General features: G+C 31.8%; 1 protein-coding gene across 3 annotated transcripts in view; it reads left to right on the top strand.

Annotated features, from left to right (window-relative positions):
• The window catches only part of LOC125056820 (elongation of very long chain fatty acids protein 7-like), a 48,194-nt gene extending 36,126 nt beyond the window's left edge, over positions 1 to 12,068 (top strand). For all 3 annotated transcript variants that reach the window (XM_047660117.1, XM_047660119.1, XM_047660118.1), the window contains 4 exons: positions 3,722 to 3,884; positions 4,399 to 4,535; positions 9,540 to 9,604; positions 11,057 to 12,068. In XM_047660117.1, coding sequence (XP_047516073.1) covers positions 3,722 to 3,884; positions 4,399 to 4,535; positions 9,540 to 9,604; positions 11,057 to 11,411 — 720 coding nt within the window. In that variant the 3' untranslated portion in view covers positions 11,412 to 12,068. The remainder of the gene's footprint in view (positions 1 to 3,721; positions 3,885 to 4,398; positions 4,536 to 9,539; positions 9,605 to 11,056) is intronic.
• The last annotated feature ends 937 nt before the right edge of the window (positions 12,069 to 13,005 follow it).

Here is a 13,005-nt window from a genome sequence, read left to right as displayed (position 1 = left end):
TTGTTTTGATTGTTTAGATATCACGACGCTTTATAAAAAGTAAAAGTAAAAAATCATTTAATCATATAACATAATTTACACTTATGACTCGTCAGTAAAGAAATACATATTAATGCTTCTAATTTTACATTTACTGCCAGTTCTCAAATCAAGGGCGTAGAACGGGAGAGAAGAACTGGCAATAAACTCTCCACCACTCAATTTAATCGCCATTTTTTACACAACGTTTGTAAGGAGCTACAGCCATTACACCATGTTCCACATGACATATCAAGTAATTAATAATAATAATACCATAAATTTAAAAAAAACAAATAAGTGAGAATTCTCAGAATTTTTTATAAGAACTGAAATTCTTAAATTCTTCAAGTACTTTTGAATGTGATAAATAATTTTCTTAATTTAAATGAATCACATGTGTCTCATATCATGTATTTGCCATATTAGACATATATTATGTAGTAGAAACGACACGCTTGACAAACTGAGAAAAGAATGCGAATAAGAAATTATACTGTAAAGGTCGATTATGATAAAAGCACGAATGTTTTAAATACAAACTAATATATCAAAATGTAATATCTAATTTCGTACTTAACACGCTAAATACGGCACATATTTGATAAAAGACGTTGAAAGGGAACTGAAACGCAATCAGGAACACTGTTACACGCCTTAAAACTTACTAAGTTTTATCAAAATATCATTTATTTATTGATAACACAATTTGATAAAGAAAATGAACAGCTTCTAAATTTAAATTTTCTGTCAGTTCTCAAGTCAGTATAGGGATCCGCCTCACAGATGATCCAAGTGAAGTTAACAAGAACGTGAATGAAGTTATACCGTGTCAAGTAGAAAGTGAGATGAACCGGTTCATACTGACCGCGATTATTTTATAGATATACAACTTTTAGACTTGTTTAAGTAATACATATTAAATATATTTCATATGGTGTTGATTTGATACTTTTTTCATAAAACTGAGGCTGGAGACAAAATTACTTTTCGACATTACAAAACGCTTAGCAAATTTGTATGGGAATGACATAAGCTTACGCTTTGTCATGTGACCATACACATTCGTTTGGCGTTAGTGTGACACGGGGAATTTTATCTCAAGCCCCTGGTATAAAAATACCTATATGATTTAACTGTTTTGACTTGCATATAACAAAGGCAATAGTTAATAGGCCAACGCAAGCCAGTTCTTTATCATAACCTTAGATTCAAGACGTGCTAGTCAAGATATGAATTAGCGAAATCTACCAGGCCACTAACTAATTCAACGTAAATACACTCATATTTAGCATAGGGAACTTAAACTACTAAAAATAAATTTGGTAAATTAATAAAAGTTACACATTACACACACTCATTCGTTCACATGCACCCACACACTCACACATTCACTCACATGCACCCACACACACACAATCGTATTGAAGAAGAAAAAAATGTTATGGAATTAACTATGTATTAAGTTCGTTTTGGATAAGCTGGCATTTTTTACTTAAAAAGTTTCCACACACAGTGAAATGTGTTTATAATGAATACACACATTTTATTTATTTTATTATAAAAACATGTCTAAAGATTTTATGTCTATATCAAAGTCCGCCATCGGTCAAGTTCATTAATACACACTTTCCAACGATCTGTTTATTTTGTTACTGTCTTATTTAAAGAGAAATTAACCTTTATGATTGCTTAATTATTGTAAAGCTCAATTATTACTCACTTAAAGGTATACAATGGAAAGGCGCAATTTTTTCTATATGGCAATAAATAAACCTATATTTATTTCACAAAAATACATACACTATCCTTATCCTTAGTGATAAAAAATAATATGTATATACAATTGTTCCCTTTGGAGTATAGACTCTTAGGCCGTGGGCTACAAATACACCGGCGCTATTCAAAGGCTTACGGTACCTTTTTAAGGTACCTTTAACACTGGCAGAATTTCCGCGCTGTATTGCGATACTTATTCGTTGAGCGAGGAAAGCACCAGCTCTGGGGTCACCAGTAGGTACTGTCTACCAGGCGTAAATATATTATAATATACTAATATTGTAGAATATTAGTTTTCTATACCACATTGCGAAATATTGAGGTCTGGCGAGAACAGTCTATTGTGACTGATTTTCTATTCAGTATTTTTCATAAATATTTCAATCGTATAAAATATAAAATCCACTTAATTTATGTTATTTATATGAATTATGTGGATTTTATTCTACGTTTAACACGTCGTAACAATTATAAATTTCTGCAAAATTATATAGTTTTGAATTTACAAGGCAATTAAACGAATTAATTACGGATTAATTGCAAATTTATACGAATTAAAAAACAACGCTTAAGATTCGCTGATATCTATAAGAAAGTTATGTTAGCAGTAATTTATACAAATAAATACATTTTTTTAATGACTTTAGACATAAAAGTAAAAAAAGTAGGAAGTATAAATTTTTATTTGTTTTGTAAACTGACAGAATTTGACTAAAACTTAATTCGCTTAGATCTACGATCGGCTGACGACACATACGCGACCAATCGCCGTGAAGTAAGTAAATTTGACAACTGAAAAACAGAATACGGAGGTCATATTATAATCACCTCATTATTTCTTTACAAAAGTTATTTTACTAAAGGAGAATCACAACTTCACTTATAACACTGTATAATACTCTTAATGATAATGATGATGATGATGAAAAAACTAAGTTTTCAGTCAAAATACGGTTCATTTAAAAGAACAATTAGAAAAACTATAAATGTATTGATTGATTACACTTTACACACAAAACAATGGACCTAAAACAAATTAATACTGAGGCAATTCAAGTAATTTGACAATTCCGTGAATTGAAAAAGTTTGCAAATAAATTTCACCGACCCCAACCTTTGCATCCTCACAATGAACTTGTAGCGTAATAGTGAAAGTCACTCGGTTAAGAGTAATGTTTCGTCATCGCAATACTGAGAGTGAAAATGGGGACCTTGGCGGTTTACGATAGACTTTATTACACTTAATTGCATTTTTTTGTACTCAGTACTTTTGTTGTACAAGCATGACTAAAATCCTAGACAATAATAACTGAATCAAACGCCTAAATAAATAACTAGGAGGCCCAGGACTTGAAAATAATGTTTTCGACTTGTTAAGCATTATTATAACTATATAATGATATGGCTTATATCATTATATAGTTATAATAATATTAATTCAGACAGAATTTCATATAATTTTAATCTTAAAATAGTGTCTCTAGTGAGTCGACAACCGATCTGTTTGCCCAACTTTGGCAAAGGCCTCCATTTCTTTCCAAGCTGCTCTGTTCTGAGCTTTCCTTGTCCATATTTTCCCAGTTACGGTTATTATCATAACTAACCAAAACTAAATAAAACAGCTTTATTGAGAAAACTACATCTAAATTGGGTCGGTATCACTATCGCTATTGAAAGTCACAGAATTCTTAGGCGCTTGTTTTGTTTCTCAGCAATATTTACGACAAAAAATAACTACAAATAGAATTTAACGTTGAATAACACCACGACTTCTTTTGTTTCTTGTTGAACTTGTCCTTCTTCGTCTCTTTCGGTAAAAACTTGTTTACGCTGTGATGAAAAGAGACAAATACTTTTGTTAAAAAGATTAGACGGATTTATAATTACTATTATATTGTTAATAATTGAACTTTATTTGCTGTAGATGCTCCACCTCTGCTGGGTTTACTACTTCTCCAAGATCTCAGAGTTCGCGGACACCGTCTTCTTCGTCTTGAGAAAGAAGAAGAGTCAAATCACATGGTTACATATCTACCACCACTCTCTTACGCCATTCGAAGCTTGGATGCTGGTTAAGTTCATTGCTGGTGAGTTACACGAATTATTTTACACGATTTTTAGTTATTTATCTTCTTTAACACTCTCTCGGTGATGGAAAATGTTGTGAGGAAGCCGACAGTGTATGTCAGATACAGGCTGATCCCATACTTGCCTTAAGAAAAAAATTATCACGAAACGTATACACAAATCTAGACCAAATAGCGCCACTGGATTTTTACGTCTTTAAGGCTATTGATATTGATATTTTTGGTAATATTTTCTTCAATATATATTAATTTTAATACAAAACCCAAATTTAGTAGATAATACCGTATGATTTTGGTATATCTAAGTTAGTGCGAGTGAGTTTGTAACATTGTGATTCGGAAAAAATAACTTGATCAGATATTATTTCAATGTTGGTATACATCAAAATATAAGACTTCTACTTGCCTAATTAATAATGGACACAAACACTTTCCTACTTCTTTTCTTTCAGTCAAAGAGTCGGTGCAATAAGATTATTTTTAAGAGTTCTTAAAAAAACAAAAATATTTCCAGGTGGTCATGGAACATTCTCAAACATCGTCAACAACTTGGTACATGTTATAATGTACGCATACTATATGTTAGCAGCCATGGGCCCACAGTACGAGAAATATTTGTGGTGGAAGAAATATCTCACTACCATGCAGTTGGTAAGTAAAATCTGAATTACTTAACAAACAGAAAACTCTATAACTTTATACATGTTAACGTAAAATTGTAAACACCGTTAGATTGTAATCTATCTCGCGAGATTATAAACTGTCGAAAGATTGTGAACCTCAGCTTACTGCTTATAATTTAACGTATTATTATTCGGTAGATTGTACTACACTAACTTAGTTATCATTCAAACTTCTTTGGTCAATTACAGATTAATTTTACTTTCCAACAATTTCATATAACTTCCGAATAATAATACGTTAAATTGTAAGCAGTTCGTTGAGGTTCACAATCTTTCGACAGTTTATAATCTCGCGAGATAGATTACAATCTAACGGTGTTTACAATTTTACGGGGACATACATAAGGGTTCGACTTAAAGTTAAACGAGAGACTTTAAACCCTGTCGTACGTTCAGCATCCAATGGATTTTTCTATGTGTAAGGAAACCAGTATGTCATATCCAAAAATCGAGGACGTGTACAAAGTACAGATATTCGTCATAATTCAAGTAATAATCCGTTCTAAAAAAAGTAATGCTCTTTTAAAATTGAGACGAATTCATGGGCAACTTCTAATAAACATAGCGTTCGGGGTCGACAGTATTGCCCTCTGTAATAAAACATTTTTTTTTTATTTCATAATAACTTTAATTTATTAAAGTATTTACTTTATTAAATACTCTTTTGTTATTACTAATGCCAACTCGCGGTAGAAGGTAGGTACACCTCCGATCACCTACTTGCCTATTAGATTAACAAATGATCATGAAACAGATACAAATTGAGGCCCAGACCTAACGTTGTAGTGCCACATATTATATTACTTTAATAGAACCTAATCATTTCGAGTTTTATATTGTAAGTGCTAATATTGAACGTAACTATTATAATCTGTTTTTATATGCTTATCAGCCGCTAAAAAATTATCAAAGCCTTAAAAACGTGGTATTTATGGTAAAGCTAGAATGTTGTTATTAGGAAAGCACATTACATCCGTTGGCAAAATCCAACGCACGAATAAGGGTCGTTGGCACCACACCTCGAATTCCGAGAGACGGGATCTGCGCTTGCGCAAAGTGCTAGGATTTACGAACGGTCGAATTACTTGTAATAACACATTTCCACTGTATGTATTAAGTATCGACTGAGTATGTAACACGTACGTTTGAAAAATACAATTTTTTACACCATTAAATGAAGGGGTTAATTTCTCTTCTAATTTTTTTCCACACACGTCGCATACCATCAACTGATGCAGTTTGACAATAGACAAACCATAAAATAACATAATCGTACAAAAAGTACTGCAAAAAAAATAACGAAATTAAGTAAATATATTTTTACTACGCTTTTTTGTTTATTTGAATGCTTAAATCGTTAAACATGTAAATAACTACGTACAAGATAAAGATACAAGAATACGATAACCGCCTCAGTAATTTACATGTTTGTACATTATAAGTACATTTTACGGCCATATAATATTCGGGCATATTTCGGCCATACAGGCGATAAGAACTTGGAGCAACTGATCGTTGGTAATACAGAAGGCAAAATATCACGTCAACCAGATGGACCAAGCAAGTAAAAGACTCATCATCCTCAAAACTGTGCTCTGTAATAAGAGGTGCGCTGGATAGAAACCGGTGGAAACAGACCCGCTCCAGATGTTTCCTTCATGAGCTACCGACTGAAAGAGAGAGAGTAAAAATATCAAGGAGAAAGCACAGGGCAGTGTATCCTTGTAGCGTCTGAAACTAATTTATTAAGCATTCTTATAAACGAGCTAGGTCTGGATATACATAGTTGCTCCCCTCACACTATAAAATGGATTGTGGTTTAGTTTTTTGTAATTTAAATTTTTTCTTTGATTAGTAATTGTTTTTTTTTGTAATGTTTGTTTTGTTTAATAATAGGTTATGATCTCTATATGTATGTCATGTTTGCCTTTAAGTGCCTGTCACATAAAAAATTGTATTTTGTGTTTGTTTTTACCAATGTGTCAGTGTGCCAAGCTATTTCTCAATAAAAAAAAATCATTACTAAATGGCTTAAGTAACCGTTAACTCTTAATCAACAACTCTAAGTTATAGTACATCTCATTGAAAACATTATCAAATCTAGGTCTTTAACATTGCGTGACTGGAAACGTAAAAAAAGGTGAATTTTGCGCGGACGCATTTGTTACCTAATACGAAACCTTGCGGTTATGAATTAATGTAACGCGTGTTGTTAATTGCTATGGAAATGCAATAAATAAAAATAATTAAGAAGGATATTTCAGTAAACATATATGATAAATTATTTGAGCCGAAATTAAGTTTTATTTTAAATTCATTTTGTAATAGCTTCAATGCGTAAAAATAATTCAGCATCTGTTAGAATAGCAGATCTTTCCGTCTGTTATACGCTATTGGTGTAAATATAATCATTTGATTAATAAATTATCAGGCTAATACAACAAATTACATATAAATAGATATATTTTGACTAGGCACTCTCCTTCCTTTATACCTTTTGTGTTTCCTTACAAGATATTGCCGTATGAGCAAGTGTAAATTGCGCGCAAGGAAAATTTAAGTGTGCCCAGGTTTGAAACAAATCTCAATAATTAATATTATTAATATTATCAATATTATTAATATTATTAATATTATTAATATTATTAATATTATTAATTATTATTAATATCATTAACATATATTATATAATTCCAAATTCCAAAGCTAGTATTAAAGAGAACGTTTATTAATATTTCCAGTAATTTGAACTTAGAAGTAGAATTCAAAATTAATATTTATTTATTTATTAACACTTTACTGCATTACAAAGTTGGTATAATAATAATAACAGATTGCCGTCTTACACAGTATCAACACACAAAAAAAACAATGTATAAGCTAAATAATATAATATTAAGAGTAAGGTATTGTTTCTAGGTACTTAAAATACGTAAAAATAATAGATTTACAATTACAAAAAAATAACGTCACAATTAAACAGACAAAGGATAAGGTATAGAAGACTTTAAAAAGAGTTACATAATAATAATAATAATTTTATTCATCAGACAAATACAGTCCATTGATTGATTAGTAAGTTAGTAACAATAGTTTCTTAAGATCTATGTTAGTAGAATTAGTTAGGTGCTTATCGTATATCTCCATAGTTAATATCTCGTAATAACTAACACAACTTTGTATTATTTCGTAAATCTCAGTGTCGTGTTAATGTCTAATTCTGAACAGTAATGTCAATCGGATTTTAGTTCACACACCTTTTACCTAATAGGCAAAAGAAATAATGGGAATGTTTTCACCTGAACTAAATGCTCCAAATGTTTGTCTTATTGTAAGTATAAAATTCAGAAATTTCGACACCCAATCTTTCTTATAAAAGGGTATAAAATATTATTTTATCATAGGGAATTTGATGCTCCTCTCATAATAAGATAATGAACAGCAAATTTTATTATTTTATTCTTTCATACTATTCCTACATAGCCAAATTTTTAAGAACGGAAAATGTCTAATGTCTTTTTCTTTCTATTATTTCTGGCCACGTTTTATTGAACAGAATGCACTCCCTTTTAATCGTACATACAACTTGTCACAATATGGTTATAACAGTATAGGCAAATTGAGTTAATTTGTAAAAATAAGTTGAGATACAGAGTCGAGACTTAGCGCTGTTTATAGTTTTCGTAAGTCTCGACTACTCTTGCCCTAAGAGAACTGAACTCACGACTTCAAGCTAAGAGGCGAACGCCCACAGTACTCTTGGCTAGCATTTAATGAAACTAAATACTAGTATAAAGTAACCAAACAGGCAACGATTTCGTCATAAGGCTCACCGGAACGCAGTATCCTTTCTCTATTAACTGACAAGTTACTCGGCGAAGGCTCCTTATTTTGCGAAATATGTTTAATAAAACGAACAATACAACGAACTATTTTATGTGTGATATGTTTTTGTGGTGTACCTATTACTGTAAATAAATATAGTTTAAAAAAACTATAAAACACGCTTTTAAAGCACATCAAACTAAAAAGTGAAAAATAATTCCTAATTTAGGCTGAAAATGGTAATGAACAAAAAATACTGGTATTATTGTGAAAAAGCGTGGCGCGCTCTGTGCCATATTTTTCGTCTATCGAGCAACCAATTTTCACTTTTTAGTTTGATGTGCTTTAAAAGCGTGTTTTATAGTTTTTTTAAACTACATATATTTATTTTCCACTTTTTAGTCCTAGCAGCAATACGTGTTGTCTCAATTTAATATTATATTGCTTTGTGGACTTAAAAAAAATTTCATTGTTTTTTCGAGATAAACCTATGAAATTATTATATTGTCGCTGATTCTTTATAAGTGTACAAAGTTTGAATTAAATCTGTCCAGTTTGTAAGTGGGTCAAAATCGAGTCCGAAGGAGTCGGTTACATACATACATACATACAGATGAAGCTAATATAAAGCGTGTAATATAAAGGAAATCTGTTTTATTGTTGATTTTTCTTTCTTTCTCGATCCACATCCACGCTGACTCTGCCAAAGTGACTGTAACTCATACGTCAGTCGATAGTACGATCGTCTTTTGTTTCTGGTTTTGCATTGCTTCATTTGTCTCTCTCTTTAATTACGATTTTACTACTAAGAGGCGTTAAAATGTATTCTAATTTCAAATATTTTTTAAGTGTATATAAAATATTATACAAATTATATTCATAGTCACATATGAAATATTAGCGTGTATATAATCATTGTATCTTATCGAAAGTGTAAGGAGAGAAAGTGCAAAACGACCATCAGTTATGGTTTGTTAGCTGTTGCCTGCGGCTTCTTTTGCCTGGAATATGTTAATTTTCTTTTTATATCGTATATGTTTATGTATTCAAGATAGCTGGCTATCTTGAATACATAAACATTGGCACGATATGATATGGGAATAGATGATATTGCAGGAGCATATACTAAACTAATTTTTTATTTCAGAGCCAGTTCTTCTTGGTGTTATTCCATTCAATAAGCGCCTTGATCTGCGATTGTGGATATCCAAAGTAAGCATTTAATTCTATATTACTAGCTCGTCAAAATCAAAATTTTAAAAATAAAATTAATTAACATTTATTCTTTAATTATGATTCTTTAAGAGGCGTTAAAATGTATTCTTAATGTATCTGAAATATTATACAAATTATATTCATAACTTCATATGAGTTATTTAGTTTAATTTAATTGTTTTATCAACAAACAAACAAATGGCACAGAAGTACACAGTACAGTTTAATAATACATGGTGAGGAATCCCGGTTCCTTTACACGAAACATTTATGTGTAATAATAATAATAATAATCTTTATTTCTTCTCTCACATATACATACAAGAGAAAACTCTTTCAACAATTCTGGGGTGACAATGTATCATAAAGTATAAAACGAAGGCGCGAATGATTCTAGTCAACAGCATTTGTAATATACTTACTCCATTATATTACGTCCAATCAAACGCAAAGATTCGTCGTTCTACATTCTGACCTGATCGGTCTGTTTAAATCATTCTTCTTTAAGTATTATGGCAAGTCATGAATTGTTAGATCAAAGATATGCCATGCTCACAATTTTTTCGTTCGTTAAAAGCGTTCAATTGACATCTTGCGTATTCGAGAATATAGTATTTAGTTCACTCGACGCAAAATCGGATGGGGTTTCTAATTCTCTTTATTTAACGGTTTATATAAACGTTGAATCAGATATTGACAGTAAATTCCTGACTTAGAATAAACTTGTAAGTTTATAAGTGACGGTCGGAACGAATCGTACTTTCAAATATGAATAAGTGTGACAAGTGACGACACACACTGTGTTCCTTTTACCATCGGAACTTTGATTTCTATTTGATTCTTGACAGTGCTAATTGATTATGACTTTCATTTTGTATACAATAAAGTTTTATAACAGTTTCGTTCAAATTTGTTAATATAACTTAATAACCTTTATTTTTTCTTCCTCTGAACGAGTGAGGGAAAAATTCCGATAGTTTTACGACTGTACAATGTGTAATCTACAATTCATTATCATCAGTAATTTTTAAAGATCAATTTCGGAACCCAAAAAATAAAAAATATTAATGTTACGAAATATAATGAAAGCAGTGTTGGACTAGGGTCGTGGGTTTGATCCACGGCTGTGCACCAAGGGACTTTCTGTCTATGTGCGCATCTAACATTCGCTCGAGCGGTGAAGGAAAACATCGTGAGGAAACCGGCTTGCCTTAGACCCAAAAGGTCGACGGCGTGTGTCAGGCACATGAGGGTGATCACCTACTTGCATATTAGATTGATAAATGATCACAGACACAGAAATCTAAGGCCCAGACTTAAAAAGATTAAAGCGCCTTACTTTAATTTTTATTATACCAATAATGTTTCACATACGTACAATTTGTCTATGACAGTTTTAATTACAATTGACAGTTGACAGATAATCAATATTTCAATGTTGTCTTTCAGGATCATCGCGTCAGGGCTTATACTACATTCATCAATATTCATTGTCCTCTTCATGAACTTCTACATGCATGCCTACAAGCCCGAAAAGCCGAAACGCCGAGTCGACTCTTGCAACAACGATATACCCAGTGACCATGCTACAAGCAACGGTCATGTTAAATCAGACGCTAATGGTCATGAATATAATTTGAACGGTTCAATAAATGGACTAGCTCATGATCTAAACGCCAGAACAAATGGAATTAATGGTATTGTAAGACATAAGACTGAAAATATTAATTCAAAAGGAAGTCTGGAGAGCACGTGCGAAAGTAATGCTTTTGTAAACGGAGAAATCAAAGAAAAATTACTATAAGTAAATTGGATATTGTAAATAAACATCCCAGACAAATCTGTACTGTGATTAAAAATGGATTTTATTGAATCAATAAAACGACGCAGTTATTGTGATTATATCGGTTTTTAATATAATTGTATAGACGCGTTAATTAGGTTTGGTAATATAAATATAGAGAATTTTGTATCGAACAATTTGATCAAACTACCTCACTGCAACAATTAACAACCCGTCCATATGAGATTATTATATTAAAGCCCACGGGTTCTATATTCAAAATACGGTCTGTAATTTCTACGAGTCGTTCCTTAACAGTAGGGACAGTTCATTCAATTCTCTTTGAATTTAATGCTCAATACAATTATGACTTGGATATTGAGTCTACGACTCGTCATAATTACGGCTAGTAACCTAGCACAGGTTTCGGACAAATAGAAGCAACTTCTTTAAGTAGCGTTATTATTGCGTTGATTTTAGGTTTCTTATATAATACCATATAGATTTGTTGTATGCGATGCGAACAGAGGAGAGTTAAATTTTAAAGTAATATTGTCATACATTAACCATATATTGTAAACTAAGGTAAGCTGTAAAAATGTATATAAGTTAACATTAAGAGGAATTACCATTAGGAATGTATACTTTGTATAATAAAGTATTATTTTTTTAATAAAGTATTATTATTTTAATTAAGGTGTTCCTAACGTTATGCAACTATCAAGAAAGAAAATTAAATTAAATTTTTGATTTATTACATTTATAACTGAGTGGTATTATTTTTATTTATATAAAAGGGGGGCAAACGTGCTTGCGGGACGACCAAAAAGGGCAGTCTTCGCAGACCATAGACACCCATTTTTAGTGGGTGCGTTGCCGGCCATTGAGGAAGGAGTACACGCGATTTTTAAACATTTGGAGGTCGTATCTCTGAGGGAAGACCCCCACCGGGAGTCGACCACAGTCCGCAAAAGAAAATGCCTTGTGAAACGGACCTCAGTGAAATACTACTAATTAAAGGCAATTTTTAGCAGAATTGAAGAAAAGAGCATACCAATTCTTAAAAAGCCGGCAACTCATTCGCGATCCCTCTGGTGTCCGTGGGTGGTGGTATCACTTAACATCAGCTGAGCCTCCGGCCGTTTGCTCCCTGTTCTATAAAAACAAAATTTTCATCGCGTGTGAACTTTCTTAGGTGTCAAGCCTGGATTTGTTTCGGTAACCCGATATCCTGCAGTGGTTACGGATCAGCTCTTCACATTAACTGTTTTTGTATTGAATTTGCACATTTCCAGAATTCGTAAGTACTAATGAAGTTATTGCCTCAGGCACTATTAAGTAAGTTAAAAGTAAGTATGGTGTACAGAGCGCCCTCTTGCGGTAATCTTGTACTTTGCTACTAGGGTGCCTACTGCCTACAGTAGTATTACTATAACGTGTCAATAGATGGCGCTGCAAATTACTTTTTAAAAGTAAAAGAAACTATGTATGTATGCTATTAATATTAAATTAAAATACAACTACTTTAACATTTGGCTCACTTCAAAGTTTTTACTTTAATTAAAGTTTGACTGGTTATTAAATACTTTATTTTACAAGTTTAAACTAGTATAAT

This window comes from Pieris napi, chromosome 15 (assembly GCF_905475465.1).
Source record: "Pieris napi chromosome 15, ilPieNapi1.2, whole genome shotgun sequence".
Classification (NCBI taxonomy): Eukaryota; Metazoa; Arthropoda; class Insecta; order Lepidoptera; family Pieridae; genus Pieris; species Pieris napi.
The sequence above is the reverse complement of the archived record's forward strand: the minus strand, read 5'-3'. Positions and strand labels throughout refer to the sequence as shown.